The 16,496-nt window shown below is 45.8% G+C and overlaps 1 protein-coding gene across 2 annotated transcripts in view; it reads left to right on the top strand.

Annotated features, from left to right (window-relative positions):
- ccdc18 (coiled-coil domain containing 18) overlaps positions 1–16,496 on the top strand; it is a 28,003-nt gene that overhangs the window by 8,338 nt on the left and 3,169 nt on the right. For both annotated transcript variants that reach the window (XM_035423989.1, XM_035423990.1), the window contains exons 15-25: positions 296–373; positions 2,060–2,176; positions 3,288–3,455; positions 4,662–4,804; positions 6,763–6,926; positions 7,479–7,692; positions 9,913–10,012; positions 10,302–10,418; positions 11,676–11,744; positions 13,277–13,417; positions 16,083–16,220. In XM_035423989.1, coding sequence (XP_035279880.1) covers positions 296–373; positions 2,060–2,176; positions 3,288–3,455; positions 4,662–4,804; positions 6,763–6,926; positions 7,479–7,692; positions 9,913–10,012; positions 10,302–10,418; positions 11,676–11,744; positions 13,277–13,417; positions 16,083–16,220 — 1,449 coding nt within the window. The remainder of the gene's footprint in view (positions 1–295; positions 374–2,059; positions 2,177–3,287; positions 3,456–4,661; positions 4,805–6,762; positions 6,927–7,478; positions 7,693–9,912; positions 10,013–10,301; positions 10,419–11,675; positions 11,745–13,276; positions 13,418–16,082; positions 16,221–16,496) is intronic.

Consider the following 16,496-nt stretch of genomic DNA (forward strand, 5'->3'; position numbering starts at 1 on the left):
AATTAAAGTGAACTGAGATGGTTTCTCTGTAAGTGGAATGCCATGTGACTTCTCGTTCAGGCACATGTACAGGGCCACGCCCTGTATATGCTAACCGTTCCGCAGATCCACTCTCCATACAATGACACGTCTTTGCATCCACACCCATAAACTATGCCACCTATTCATGGCTACACCCAATGCCCTCGGTGCCACATCGATATTAATCCTTTTGTTTATGCTTTCAGTTAATTAGTTTTATGCGTTCCTGCCCCGCATTGTTTCTTTAACGATGTCCCTGCGTTGTCGTGCGTAGGAGAAGGAGCTGGGCGCCGCCCAGAACGAGGGGACGGTGAGGAGTTTGAAAGAGCAGGCAGCGGACTCGGCAGCCATGGTACGTGTGTCTCAGCCCCGCTGCGGTGATGGTGTCCACTGGCCTGCGCTGACTCCGCCTCCCGACCCGGCTCTTCTCCGTCCCCATTGGCTGTTACAAATCGGTAGCCTTAAGAGCTTCTTGGGTTCACAGAGAGAGAGCTTCAGCGCTGAAGATTATGTAATTGGGGGGGGGGGGGGGGGGGGGCAAATAACCCAGCTAACACAAAACATTCTCACAATGTTGCTGCCTTGCAGTGGCAATGTTCTAACATTGACAAAACATTCTAGTAACATTGTGAGAACATTTTGTGTTAGCTGAACTTGTTTTGGGTTGGCGTCATTTGTTTAGCCTGTTTGTACCCTGTGTTAATGGGAGGAGTTTGAGTCATATTGAGTTTTTGGGTCCAGAAGGCCAGCGGTTGCTGGAGAAACCCTGTTTGTTTTGGTTGAGGATTGCGGGAATGAAACACGGATTCACTTATTTGCAGATTTGATCACTTTTTCATTCCATAGAAAATGTTTCCATTGGTTAAGTGCGAGAAAGGTCCCTTATGCTCTGCTATCCTGGGTTGTCTTTCATAGATGTTGAATTAGAATTCATATTATTTTACCAGATTGATCCATTTTATCAATTAAATGCTCATTCATTATGTGGTTACATCAGATTCAGAGCAATATATTTGAACTTATTCAATTAAATCCTTTAATTTTATATATGCCCAAACGTTACCATTGTTAATCATGTGATGTGTTTTCATTGAATGGTTAAAACATATCTTTGTGTCGTAACAAGTTTTCAGGCAAAATAATGCTATTTTTATTATTTTATTTTTATTTTATTTTTCTTCTTAATTTGATTTGGAACAAGATTCCTTGCATGCACAGCTGTGCCTTCTGGGAGTCTTTTATAAAAAATATTTCCGTGTGGTCCCCAAGATACAAAGATTGCTTTATCAAACGTAAAAAACACTGCGAGACACACATTTTTGAACATGTTCTTCTTGAATTCTTTTACAGGAACATAATTAAAAATAACATTTTTTTTCAAAACAGGCTGAATAAGAAATAATTTCCAAGTATGCAGTATTTTTAGTTGTATTAGCCTGAGAACGGAAGATAGTGGGAGGAAACGAAAGTGCACGAATGTCAAAACTAATTAAAACCATTATGGTGTCTGGGGGGCGTGTCCAGCTGATGCATATACTTGGTGCTGTGATGTCCCCCCTTGGTCTGTAGTGCAACCACTGAGTGCCACACATTATCAGCCATATCACTGCCCCAAAAGAAGGGTTTCAGTCAGTAGGATGTTCCATGCAACAGGGTTTCCCTCAATCGAGTAGTGCCAACTGCTGAACAAGGGAGTGTAACCTTAACAGATACTGTTAACGTTACTCCTATCTTGATATGTCTTGAGATTATTGTACTGTGTCTTGATTCCAAACTGTAGCTGATGGGTTTGGTAAAGTTTGTTTTCATGATTGTGAAAAAAGTTTGGAGTTGCAGGAGAGGCCTGTGTGCTCATGGTCAAAGGACCTCCTTGACTGAGTTTTTCAAACACCCAGTTATGTGAACCGAAGATGAAAAATACATGAAATATTCAATATTTAATATTTTTATTTGCCCTTCCAGGGTTGATATGTGAATCAAATGAATAGTAGAATGATGAAAGGCTTAGACAGAGTTGTGGTGTTGCACTTTTTATTAGGTCCGGGACCTGGAGGCGGCTTTGATGTCATGCAGGGATGAACTGAGCACCTACCTGCTGAAGATGGAGGAGACCAAGACCCTGTTTGAGAAGCAGCTGGAGCTAAAGTCTGCTGAGGTATAGAAAATACTCAGTCTTCCTCACCCCAAAACCACAAACCAATGACTAACCAATGGAGGAATGTGTTGGTGGGTGTAGAGAGTGTGCTGTGTCATTACAGTAATGTTGGCTGTTGTTGATCTCTTGTAGTGTCAACCTGGATCTTGCGGTAGCAAACTTAAGTATAACTGACTGACTGACTGACTGGCAGGTTCCTCCTTTGTTGTAAAACGCAAATGAATGATTGAGCGCAGACACAGGTGGACACACAGGTGGTCATTTGTTTTTATTTGACATTCTTTCAGTTATTTGACCATACCATTTTTATGGTTAACCTTATTGTGGAAATCTCATTACTACACAACTACACATTGTTAGCTACATGCGTAAAAATAACATAAAAGCTACAAGCCTGTAAGCAGTGCAGTTTATCTTGAGTTTATCTCGGTTTATCTCGGTGTCATTTGAAGTGATCGACACATCCCTTTTTTTCTGAACACAATGAAGGCGCTGTGTTCAGGCAGTTCTTGGTTTACTGTTTTTGTTTTGAATGAGCACGCCTAGCTGTCTGAACCCCAACATTGTCATAAAGCGCACGGTTTGCACCAACTCTCCTGGGGAAGCTCTTTGACAATGCCGTCAAAGCCTAAAGGCAGGCCGATGTGGGACCAGCATTAAAGGAAGGCTTTAATCTATAACTGTACATCTCCTACCGCCCGTTTCTGCTTCTTTCTAGAAACTGTCAGTGAGTGATGTAGTAGTCGTGGCTCCAGGAGCCCATGCGGAACGCTGCGAGCTAAGTGTGCCATGATGCATTTCCTGACATGCTGATTACCGGGCGTTGTCTCTTTTATAGTTAAATAAACCCCATGTGCATCATATGGGAACCATGGGCCTGTCTACAGTAGCGGTCCCCAGTCTTATCCGAAAAAGACTGTGTGGGTGCACGGTTCCTGTTATAGCCCAGCACTGTGTCATCTGAGTTAACTAATCGTGGTCTTTAATAAAGACCTTGAGAAGTAGAATCAGGTGTCTTAGTGCGGGACTCATTCAGAAACTAGCACCAATAAAACAGGCCCTTTTTCAGATGAGACTGGAGAGCCCTTGTTTACAGAATCCCTCGTTGCAGGTGGAGTCCCTGCAGTCGGAGCTGAGGAGCAGCGCTCAGGCCTCGAAGGCGTCCAGTAAACATATGGCCCAGCTGCAGTACAGCCTCCAGCAGCAGGAGGCGATGTTGCAGGACAGCAGCGCCCGCGTGTGCGAGCTGGAGGAGAGCCAGGCCCTGCTGCAGCGACGGGTAACTTAACCCAGCTAAAACACACAACGTTCTCACAACGTTGCTGCAATGAAGTGGCAATGTTATTACACTGACAAAACATTCCAGTAATATTGTCAGAACATTTTGCGTAAGCTGGGTTACAGCTATTGTGCAGGTTATAAATTCAGAAATTGTTGTTTTTTTTTTTTTGGGTCGAAATGTTCCGAATTTCAAACCCACCCCCTTTGCACCTCTTGGAATTTTATTCAGTTCATGGTAAGTTGGAACTGCCTGTGGGATATAAACCATCTTTTTTTTTTTGGATCTGCTTTGAAAGTTTTCAGGTGCTATAATGAGGTGGATAGAACCCAGAGCTTATGTAACATAGCTGTAAAAAACTGGGCTTGTGCAGAAAACTAGCCATGTTTTAGTTTTGTACACGGTTTACTCTCTGTTGAAGTCATGTTCCGTTCTCTGTGTATTTACTACATTTTGACTGCATCGTTAGGTTGTTTTTATTCCAAGAATTAGAACAAAGTACAAAGAATCCTTTGTTTCTCTTACTGAGCCATTTTTTTATTATCATAAATTCTCAGGGATTGAGTGTGATACGGTTCCCCAAAGCAAACAAGAATCAATGTTTCCAGTCTTTTTACTTATAGTGATCCAAATTCTGCAGCAAATGCTAGAAGCTTCTTTTATGTTTGAAAAGGGAGTCGAAAAGGAAAGTTGAGTACTGTGCCATGAAAAAGTATTTGCCCCTTCCTGATTTGCTCTGTAATTACTTATTTGGTTTCATTGGGCAAAATGTAATGTTAGACAATGTGAAACTGAGTAAAACACATTTTTAAAATTATTGTTTCATTTATTTAATCTTCAAATGGCCCCCTGTGCACCTTCCTTGATCTTTGGCATGTGTACCAGTTTTTCAATTAGTAGTAGTAAATTTAGTTCACGTATAATGCTCCATAGCCTGTAATAACATGTGCCATTGATGCACAATGTGCATAACATTGAATAGATCTGGATTTTACATAAATATGTCAGTTTTTTTATTTATTTTGTTTTACAGAAACTACAAAATTGCTTAAACGGAAGTGTGTCAGCGTGTCATAAATGTTGCTTTAACATGGCGACTGCTCGCAGGTCCTGTAGTTTGGAAATGTGTGCTTCGGGCACAGCGCTCTCTCTCGAAAGCACCCCGATTACACGGCTTCCCCCACACCCCGCCCCCCCCCCCGCCAGGTGTCCCAGCTGGAGAAGGAGCTGGAGGTGGAGCGGACACGGGGCGCCCAGGAGCTGAGGATGAGGGAGCAGCGGGAGCAGGAGGCCAACCAGGAGGCGCAGACGAAGGAGAGAGAGGTGGTCAAGCTCACCAGCTCCCTCACGTAAGACCTATATGTAGCGTTACTCACTGCTATGTTGCGCATGAGTATTTTTACATTTTGACATTACATTACAGTCATTTAGCAGATGCTCTAATCCAGAGCGACTTACACAGCTTTTTTTTACATAGCATTAACATTGTACCCAATTATACAGCTGGATATATACTGAAGCAATGCAGGTTAAATACTATTTGGGTTACAAGACCAACTCCTTACCTATTATACTACACTACACTACTACATTTTAACAGACTTCTGTGCAAATGCAGACTTACTAGTCACTTTTCTGTGGGTATGGTGTGAAAATGTCTTAAACCACTTTAATGGCACCAGTCAGTCACACATTTTAAATACATTTTGATGAGCAGATGGTTTTATTTCACAAATTGATCTGTGGCCCTCAAGGACATGCAGAAAAAATATTTGCTGACCCACGAAAATGTTCGCCCACTCTGACCAAAGATTAGGGCTGATCAAAGATATTATAGTTCTGAATGCTCGGTCACCTACGAGTGAAATATTTACTTTGCCATCATTGCTTTGAAAGGTTAATCTGTATGCCCTGATCTTATGACTTTATGAGAAATGGATTCAGTGCAATGCTGATCTAATCTCTCAATAAGATAAGGATTTTATAGGTCTGGTTAATTGACTGGTTGCAATGAGTTAAATTGACCTTTGGCTGAAATTATTATTGCCTTTGCCAGTGATATATGAATGAATTGTATTCTTCTACACAAGGAAGTATCTCTCTTTAGTGCTGATAAGGTTGTTAATTGTATTTGTACTTTTAAAAGGGGAATAGGACATAAAACATGGAAGTCAAGTTAACACGCCATGTATAACAGTGCATGCAATTTGAAATGGACATTGTCACCATCGCAGCCAGTCCTTTTTTTGAGGGACTCCCACGATGCATTGCAGCTCCAGTGTAGTGGAGTTTTACGTGACAGTGTCCCTTTGAGAAGCAATCCGGATTCTGTGTCTCAGGGTTCTGCCTAGGGCAGTGTTGAATTTATTAGTCAGATGAGATTTGTGTCTGGTGGCTCTAAGGACTACAGGATTATGGCAGGCTCTGTGGAGACAAGCCACTTTAATTCTGAGATCAATTAGTTGTTAGCCAAAATCAGTTGTTTTAATAGATCCTGTGCGTTGTAATGTTAATTACAAGAAGCCTTGGATAGTAATTAGAAATTAGTTGGTGATGTAGTGAATTGGAGTGACAGAGCTTGTTAACAGTATGAGTATTGTATTTGAAATTTTGTGTATGTTTCTTACGTTCATATAACCAAAGCTGTCTCATGTTCACATTTGGGAAACTGTAAGGGAATAGAGACTAAAATCCAGTTCTCAGTATTCCTAATAAGATGTCTAAGTGGGTCGAAGTGTAAAATATCAGTTAGCCACAGGGTGTTCTGAGTCGATCTCATGACTCGTGAGTGGGACTCCTTGTATTTATAACTTTTATTATTTTGACTGTTTCCAGCCTCTGAAAGGCATCTGAGAGGGTATATAAGCAGCCAGTCAGTGGTCCTCAGAGAAGAACTTCTTTTACTCGGAGAGGGCAGGGCCTGGTGCCACAAAGAGCCGCTCGCTAATCGATTGAGCCTGCCAGGCGCTAGCAGACCTCAGAGAGCCATAGGAATCTTATGCGAGGTCACGCACAGTGTTTGGATGCTTCAGGACTCATCATTAGCTGGATGAGCGTAGAAGCTAGCTGAAACGAAGTGAGCTAGTCGGAGAGTTAGCGGCGCTAAGGCTCTTGGTAGCCGATCCCTTATACTGTTGCGGTTGTTTAGCGGTTAGCGTTAGCCGGTGCAGTGTAGTGAGTGAGGTGAGCCGACCGGAGACGAGCACCGAAACCAGAGCAGGAGCAAATTTAGGGCAAGCCCTGGTGTCTCCCGGGAAGAGCTTTGGAGCGCGCTCAGTAGCGTTCCCCCCTCCACCCCGCCCCGCAGGCAGCTGACGGCGGAGATGAGCCAGTGCCGGGGCGAGCTGACGGAGATGGAGCTGGAGCTGCTTCGCCTGCGGAGGGACAGCAGCACCAAGGCCTCCCAGCTCAGCCAGATGAAGGAGAGCCTGGAGGAGACCCAGGACATGCTGGAGAAGAAGTCTGAGATGGGTACGAGCGCTTTTTACGTAGGAATCACGCTGAGGCCCATACAAGTTAGACCAGCCAATGCAGGGCAGTAAGGCAGCCAGCATGCAAAGCACAGCTTTGTAGTGTTAAATATGTAGTGCATTCAGAAAGGGTATACGTTCTGTGTGTTGAGGTATGCATGTGTACAAGTGCTCCTTTTTAAACATTTTTTTAATCTTTACTTGTCACATCTTCTGTTGATCTGCATGTATTCTGTGGTATACAGCACTGGTTCTTAAACCTTTTCATATCGGGACCAGAATTTTTAATTTAGCCCCTTTCAGGGACCTGTCAAATACACGTACTAGCATGGCCTTGTGGACTACAGACTCATTCCAGGACCCACCTCATACACTTATGCGACCCATTTTGGGTTAGTAATACAAGTTGAAGGACCGTGGGATGGTTGTATATTTGAGAGCTCTTAAGGGAAGTAGGATGGATTGTGTCAGTGTTAGCCTTTGCGCATGGAGACGCCAGGTTGCGTGTCCTCCTTTACCCACCATGCATTGCGTCTCTCCCCCGCCCCCGCAGTGGTGGACCTGGAGGAGAAGCTGCACCGCAGCGAGATGGACCGGCGCAACTCCCTGCAGCGGGCGCAGCTGCTGGAGGGCCAGCTGCAGACGGTGCGCGGCGAGCTGGCCGGCACGCTGGACCACCTGCAGGAGCTGCGCAGCCTGCTGCAGCACGCGCAGCTCAGCGTGGAGGAGCGCGACGCCGCCATCGACAAGCTGGCCCAAGAGCTCAGGTGAGCGCTCTGCGCAGCTTCGGTCGACCGCCTGCGCCTCCTGCCCGGCTCGACCCCCCCCGGGGGGCTCCTCAGGGACGCCGGTAACCTCGGTAACCCCGATCTCTGCGGCAGGAGACGCCTTGCCGTTTGCCCACGTCCTCCCACGTTCATGCTTTTGGCCGACGAACCAAGTCTGAACTGCGCCAGCAAATCGGCAAGTAGTCGCAGCCAAGGGATTAACAAGAGCCAACGTACATCCTGTGTGTACATCCTGGTCTTCGGCTTTTAATCTCAATGTCTATTTATCATCGTGATCATTTATCAGGAGTACTGTATTTGACTCTGACCTTTCCCCCCTCCTGTAGTTTAACTTTGCACTCCCCTGTTTGTTTTGCCTGATAAAAGTTTACTGGTAAAAAGCTGTATCCAGTTTTGTTTGCCTGTGTCCACTACAGGGTGCGCCTCCATGCTAAAAACTCAAACCTGTTTTTTGTAAACCCCCTGAAGACACAACGTGTTTGTCCTGGTCAATCCTCTGCCCCCCTGGTTTGTTACACTGGAAATATCACAAGTTTATCATATGAAAGAAAGTAAAAGTTTGTCAAACAAGCTTTGACTGTGTTTAGACGGTTGAATTAATAGTTTCCAGTTGCAGTAGCTAATTATAAATGACTTTTTACATACCCTTGGGCAATGACTTTGTTTTTGACTACTCAGTCGCTTTCCTATTGTCCTCTCAAGTCAATAATGTCGGCTAAATAAGATTGTTCACTGCTGTTACTTTCACACATCTGATGTACAGCTCTGTTTTCTGAGCCCTAGTGAAAGTGTTTTTGTGTGATTAGTTAATCAGACCTTGTATCTTGTATATTAGTGTTTATTTGTGTGTAATATTTCTTGTGTGTCAAAAAAAGTCTGGTCAATGATTAATGGTTAAGCATCAACTGGTTAATGATCTAGCCAATCCTAAAATACAGACCTTTTCAAGTACAATAAGCACACGTTATAGTTATTCATCTCACAGTTCAAGTGCTTCGTCACATGTTGTGAAGCCAAAACATCCTGCCCCCCCCCCCCCCCCCATACTCTTTCTGCAACTTAGGCCTACTGACCTTCAGCACATACAGCCCAACATCTCCCTCATCTCATTGGCTGGTTTTCAGATGATGTCGATGAGGCCTTCTGACATTGCATACCTAATGACGGGCCAAATTTGTCCAACCACACAGCCCTCTTACTTTCACATGAATAGAGCGGTTCAGAGAAACAAAGTTATTTTTGTTCCGCTTTATGCAGGCAAACTTCTGTTGAATCATGGAGGAGCCATGTCAGTCCGGGCAGATTTTCCACCCAGGCTACCCTGCAGTCTCGCCCCAGGCTGCTCGATAGCTCAGTGCTGTTTGCATGAACACTGAAGTGTGACATATCTCGGGTTCCTGGGGCTTTTGTCAGCGTTTTATGGCTAACGGCTCATCGCTGTGATCACAGGAAGGACGCCCCATCAGCGTCGTTAAATTTGGCTGCAGTGTAGCTTCTATTCGGCGTATCTGAGCTGACCTTTAGCGTATTGTAACCTCAGAAGGGAACTGCATGAAATTCTGTTTCCGCTGAGTTTTCTGTCCTCTGGAGCAGTGACCTATAAGACAGGCCGTGAGTTTGTTCAGTTACTTGGAGAAGAAGCGTACAATGCTTATCTGGCTACAGGAAAAAAAATTCACTACAAACTTCACAATACATTAGGTGTATCTGGGCATAATGATAGCTATCTATTGATCTGATGATTAGCAGTTTACTATTATTCAATGTCAAGAAATTTCAGCCGATATCTAATCAGAAGTTAATGTTAAAGCTAACTTAAACCTAGTTGTGTAGCTCTCTAACCAGCTAGCTGATGTTACCCTGTATTTAGCAAGCTGCCTAATGTTGCTTTGCTAGCTAGCTAGCAGTATATCCGGGAGGGGAATCGACAGGTGCTACCCCCTAATGTGCTGACTTAATATCTGTAACATTCAATAATGGTTGTACTGAATCTGGGATTAAGACTGATAAAGATTATTTTGCTCTCCTCCATATTCCTCAGCTTGTTTGTAGGAAAAAGTTGAGTATAGTATGGTTATCTAACGGTCTTCCAGTGGTATTTTATTGGAATGGTAAGAAAGCTTGCTGAAAGGTATCTGTGGTGATGTGATTAGTGTGTGGTGCCCAGTGGATGTGTAAGGACTGTTCGTTTTACCGCAGGGAGAGTCAGAGGGAGCTGGAGGAGCGTAACCATGACGTTTTGGACATGGACACGACACTTAAGGAAAGGCAGGAAGAACTGCAGAACAGAGCACAGCAGGTGGAGCCCCACGCATTCATACTACATGCGCTTACACACATACACACACACACACGCGCACGCACATACCCCTATGCATATACGTACACACACACACACACACACGTGCGCACACACTCATATATATACATACACATACATTTACACGTATGTACACTCACATCCCCTCATCCAAACAGATAAGGACATGCACATACACACAATCGCACACATGCATTCACACACATACACACGCGTCATGCGCAGGCATGTGATGTGATGAGATCCCTGATCCCTCCTCCTCTCTCAGCTCAGCCAGCTGGACGTGGCGATCCAGGACCGCAAGATGGAGCAGGAGCGCAAGATTCTGCACCTGCAGAGGGCGCTGGAGAGGTCTGAACAAGACGTCCAGGAGCGTCAGAAGCAGGTGAGCTCCCCCGCCAGCTCTTTCTTAGTGTGCGTCCAACTTTCCAAAGCCGTTTACCCCCCCCCTGCTGTGTCCTGGCCTTGGCGCAACACCCCCCATCCTAGCCCTGTTTCTTCCAGGCTGTAGGAAACCACGACATGGTTGTCGTGGCATTGGCAAGGCAACACGCACCTCCTTTGGAAGTTGAGTAAACAACGTGAAAGCAGGAGAGTTTGGGTTTACACTGCAAACAGCGTTTTGAAAGCAAACACAAGGAAATTAGCCCGTTAGATAAAGGCCTGGTGGAGTGCGATTGGAAAAGTCACTCCTTTCACAGAAAGAAAAAGCACAGCCACTGTGTCCTTGTGAAAAAGAAATGACAACACAGCGGTGCTGGTCCTGGGCCACGGGTGGATAACGGATAAAATTCCCTGACAGATCTGTGCTTTCTGTTGAAACAAGAGCTCACACATACTACGCTACGCCAGCCTGGGTTAATGTGAACTAAGCTTTACTGAGCAGCTGCGCTTCAGTTAACTCCAAGTTCTCTCAGTTGGAGGAACTGCAGCCGGCCGGGTATGACACCGTCTACACCAGCAGTGTTAAAAATGCTCTGTGCCTGTGAGTGACGCCAGGGCCGCAGATGGTGGGGGGAGGGCAATTAGGACACATTGTCCCTGGCCCAGGCCCGAGGAGGGCCCAGGATACAGGGCGCGACTATTTTTAATATGTTGCAAAATTCCTAGCTACAGCCTTGATTAACGCACTGGGTAACTGACTTACTCCTCTGCCCCTCCCTCACACAGTTTGTAGCCTGTTAAAGTTTCACTAGCCACCAGCGGAGAATGCACTGGGGAGCTCGATGATGTGTATCTTCCCTCTGTGCTGTGTTTAAACAATACTGTACATCTGAGGGTAACGTTTTTAAAATATTGTTTTTTTTATTTTTATTTTTTTATACAATCAACTGATATGCAAACCACGTTGTTTAGAGAAAGAGGTTGTGCACTCGAGACAATATGATTTTTTAAGGGTTCCTCTATGGGAAATCCCATTGATTTAACCCACTTTCTCGGTCACTTCCTGTAACTTTTTTGAGTGGGACTTTAACACTCTTTAACACTGAACGTTAATCAGACCATGTAGAAACCCTTCGGGAGAATACAAACACTTCTGGTCATAGTTGTTGGCCTCTTGCATTATTATGTCCATGTTAATGTCCGTACTTCATAGCCTGTTACGTTGCGTGTAATGCCAGCCCCTGTGTCTCGGGTGCAGGTGGAGTTCCTCAGTGAGCGGTTGGAGATAGCGAGGTCACAGCTGGACGCTAAGGAGAGCCTGGAAAAGGTACGGCATGTCCCTGTGAGCTCCCCCTGGAGGAGTGGATGTATCATAGCCGAAGGACCCAAAAGCCGGGGGAAAATGTGGCGTGGAGTCTCCAGCTCGAGTCTTTAGGGAGCAAATATTTCCCAAGTTTATGGGGTTCGTGTAGGCCCATTCTGAGAATAGCCATTTTCAGACCATGAAATGATTGGAAAAGCGTGGGAAACCGGTGGAAGCTGGACAAGTTGCTCTCTTTCATTTTACAAACTAATCTCTATTCTGATCTGTGAATTTGAACATTTGAGCCGTTTTCTCTATTTCCCCAAAGATTTTGACAGTTCTCTTTTGACATTAGAAGTGTTTTCCCCTGAGGATTTTTTCTGCAGCAGTTTTGCAAGGGTTCTCAGGTTTACTGTGCAGCTCAGTGCTGCATGCGCTCACACGCAGACGCCCGCAAACTACAGCTGATTCACCGTCGCTCGAGCAAACGTCTCCTTCACACGTACGGGTTGGGGTAGCGAGCACCAACGCAACAGCCTCTGCAAGAGACTCTCACAACTCTCGCTGAAGCAACTAACAACAACCAAAGATTTTACATATCACAAGTTCACTTAAAAGCGAAAGTAAATGACCGCAAAGTTTCATGCCTGAAAATGAGTTTGTAAAAAACGTGTTTTGCAAGATAATATGGGCCACAGCTTTACTCGTTTGTTTCAACAAAGTTACTCTGACCCAAAGGACCAGCTCAGCATAGCTATAAAACACTATTTTTTAAATTCTAGCAGCAGCGCCAGAAATTCCGCAGTGGCCCTGCAGCGCTGCTGCTTATATGCAAGGGAAACACTGAGTAAAACGGCCAGTCGAGAAATGTAAAATATAAATTGTTTCTCCGCCTATTTTAGACAGAAGAGGCGATGTTCTAAAGAAGGCTAACTAGCTTCTAGCTTTGAACTGGGCAGTAGAGATGTGAAATTCAGTCCTCATCTGTCCAATGATTGATTTTGACAGTTTTTTTTTGTATCATACTCACTCATGTTTAGATATTGTGCGCATAGGTATTTACTAATACTGATGTTTTGCACAGTTTGAAAGAAACCTAAGGAAAACAATGGCCATTTATGATTGTTTGCCTCAGCTCCTATATTTTTCTTGTAGTGGCCTTGTGTTAGGTAACTCTACGGGCTCTTCGAGCAGGTTGTTTTAATGTGAGATGGCACTGGTGAAATTCAGCACGTCTGCCTGTCGCTGGTGTGAATGCCTGACTGAGGGCTGCCTGTGTCTCCCTATCTCCCGTGCCCGTCTGTCTCCCTGTCTCCCGTGCTGCCTGTCTCCCTGTCTCCCGTGCCTGTCTGTCTCCCTGTCTCCCGTGCTGCCTGTCTCCCTGTCTCCCGTGCCCGTCTGTCTCCCTGTCTCCCATGCCCGTCTGTCTCCCTGTCTCTCTGTCTCCCGTGCTCCCTGTCTCCCTGTCTCCCGTGCTGCCTGTATCCCTGTCTCCCGTGCTCCCTGTCTCCCTTGCCCGTCTGTCTCCCTGTCTCCCGTGCCTGTCTGTCCCTCAGGACGCTCTGGACCAGGGCCAGCAGCTGCGTCTGTGTCGCGAGCAGCTGCAGCGGGCTGCGCAGGAGCAGCGGGATCTGCGCAGTCGCTGCGAGAGCCTGGCCCGCGAGCTGGACGGCAGCAGCCAGCTTGCCCGCGAGAGGGTATGACTCTGCCACAGTACCAACACTCACCCCTCATACAAAAACAGCCTGCTGTGTGACTCTGCCACAGTACCAACACTCACCCCTCATACAAAAACAGCCTGCTGTGTGACTCTGCCACAGTACCAACACTCACCCCTCATACAAAAACAGCCTGCTGTGTGACTCTGCCACAGTACCAACACTCACCCCTCATACAAAAACAGCCTGCTGTGTGACTCTGCCACAGTACCAACACTCACCCCTCATACAAAAACAGCCTGCTGTGTGACTCTGCCACAGCCCCAGCACTGCACCCCTCTTATATAAACAGCCTGCTGTGTGACTCTGCCACAGTACCAACACTCACCCCTCATACAAAAACAGCCTGCTGTGTGACTCTGCCACAGTACCAACACTCACCCCTCATACAAAAACAGCCTGCTGTGTGACTCTGCCACAGTACCAACACTCACCCCTCATACAAAAACAGCCTGCTGTGTGACTCTGCCACAGCCCCAGCACTGCACCCCTCATACAAAAACAGCCTGCTGTGTGACTCTGCCACAGCCCCAGCACTGCACCCCTCTTATATAAACAGCCTTTGCCAAAACAGCCTGCAGGACAACGGACTGTCCTGTAGAATTACACATGCTGGAGGGGCTACTGCAATTTCCAGTTGTGGAATTTGGAATGTGTGGCAGTGCAGTGTAATGTTTAGGGAAGTTGTTTAGGGAAGTGAACTAATGGTAGGACACTGCCATTGTCCCATTGAGCAAAGCACTTGTCCTGAATTGCTTCAGTGTATATTCAGCTGTGTAAACTATGTAAAAATTCTAATTTGTGTAATCCGGTCACTCTGGATAAAAGAATCTGCTTAAAAAAATAATGAATTGCATGTTGAAGTGTTTGAGCTGATTTTGTGATTGCTGTACCCCAGCATAATTATATCCAGACTGCCGGTGGCATCTTTAAACAGTGTTTTTTGAGAGTGAAATCAGTAGTCACTTTTTACATTGTGTTCTTACATGCAGATCGCTGAGACACAGCTCAGTAACCCCCTCGGTGACCAATTGAGCAGGTGCAGAGATTACCAGAAATGTCCTGAGCTGTCCTATGCCACAGACGTCTTCTGTAGGATATGTACACATGGAAAGCGAAACAGTGCATTAAATCACAGAGAACGCTGTTCATTTTTTAATTTTTATTTAAATGAGTCCAAGTCTGTCAGCTCTCTCGTTCACTCAGCTGAAGGTGCTTTGCATAGTATCCGTACACAAATCCCTGTTCGCGGAAGCAGTCGAATGTGCTGTTGACATTTCCCTGTCCCAGTGTCAGGTGAGCGGGGAGCGTAGGAGGCCTAACAATGGCATGATTAGTACAGGGCGGGGCAGAGGCTCTGCCCAGCACGCAGCCTCTGATTGGCTGGGCGGGTGGGTTTCTGGAGGCGGAGAGGGAGCGGCAGACACTGGCAGGGTGGCACTGCCACCGGAATGCCAGCCCAGCCACTCTCTGCTCCCGGTTTCTTCACGTGTGCACAGAGTTGACCCTTGCTGTTCTCCCATCTGACTGACTGCATTACATTACATTGCATTACAGGCTTTTCATAGGCACTTATCCATAGGGACTTATCCATAAAAGACTATCCATTTATATTGCTGGATATTTGCTGAAGCAAGGTTTAAGTACCTTGCTCAAGGGTACAACAGCTGTGTCCTACCTGGGAATCGAACCTGCAGTCTTTAGTTGCCTAACTGCCTCCCAGTGTAGTATAATGTAGTACAAAAAACCCTTAGGCCTAAAACTACATAACAATGCATCATAGGCCTCAGGGCTTTTTGTATCTGCTTTTTTCTTGCCCCCTGTTACTCTCAAATGTGTTTCTGGGGCCTTCCTGTGCTTTCCTGGTATTTTAATGGGATCGGTCAGGTGTCGATGATGTTTCATAAATACAAGGGTGGAATAACAGGAGGGCTCAGAGTCGGAACAATTATGAAGAGTCTGACAGGAATAATATTTTCAAGGATGAGGCAGATTTTGAAAGACAATGTCGAGCATGACGTCTGAGAGTTGAAATTGCGTGCATGTTGTGACCAGAGAGAGGATCATTTCAGTAATTATCGGTCGGTAAACAGCCACTGTTCCAAATGCCATCAAGTGTTGCTGAGCCAGCTGGCACACTTGCTAGAGCTCTGTTCTGTGTACCAATTACTGTCCAATTGTCATATTCATTTATGGAATGTATATCTAATAATTAGTTCATTTTAAAGCAGGGCATTGCTTGAAGGAGGAGGTTCCTGCTTTGTCTAGATACTCTTGGCGGTCATAACGTGGGCCTTTCTGAAATTTAAACATTATCAACTCTTCTTTTTCTTAACTTTTCGTGCAACTCTTGTTCCTTTAGGCACTTAAAAGGAGACTTGGGATACATAGGTCTCTGTTCTCCTATATAAGTACATGTTCTGGTTTTCCTCACCTAAATCACTGGTTATGGTATTAGAAACGTAGACAAACCTGGAGGCGTTGTCTTGGGTGGTCTCAAACTATAATCACGTCCTGTCATAATATTATCACGTCTGCATGGGTTTCATTACAGTGCATTGCAGTTAAATGCACAGGAGGAGTGTAGTGTATGAACATGTGTACGCTTCAGGAAATTTGACGCCCCTCCGTCTGGGTTCGACAGGAGGCGCGGGCGAAGCAGCTGGCGCAGGAGCTGGCAGCGATGGAGGCGCAGGCGGTCCAGAGGGAGGCCACGCTGCAGGTCATGGTGGCCTCCCTGCAGAAGGAGCTGGAGCGTCTGAGGGAGGAGCACCAAATGGAGGTACACCCCCCCCTCCTTCATCCCAACTGCAGAATTGAAAGGTCTGGTTTACAGCAGTGGGTATGTATGTACAGTATTGGGCTGGTGCTCTGGGTTAGCGCAGTGGCTGTGTACAGTTTGTAAAGCATTGTGCTGGTGCTCTGGGTTAGCACAGTGGCTGTGTACAGTTTGTAAAGCATTGTGCTGGTGCTCTGGGTTAGCACAGTGGCTGTGTACAGTATTGGGCTGGTGCTCTGGGTTAGCGCTGTGGCTGTGTACAGTATTGGGCTGGTGCTC

This window comes from Anguilla anguilla, chromosome 6 (genome assembly GCF_013347855.1).
Source record: "Anguilla anguilla isolate fAngAng1 chromosome 6, fAngAng1.pri, whole genome shotgun sequence".
In the NCBI taxonomy this organism is placed as follows: domain Eukaryota; kingdom Metazoa; phylum Chordata; class Actinopteri; order Anguilliformes; family Anguillidae; genus Anguilla; species Anguilla anguilla.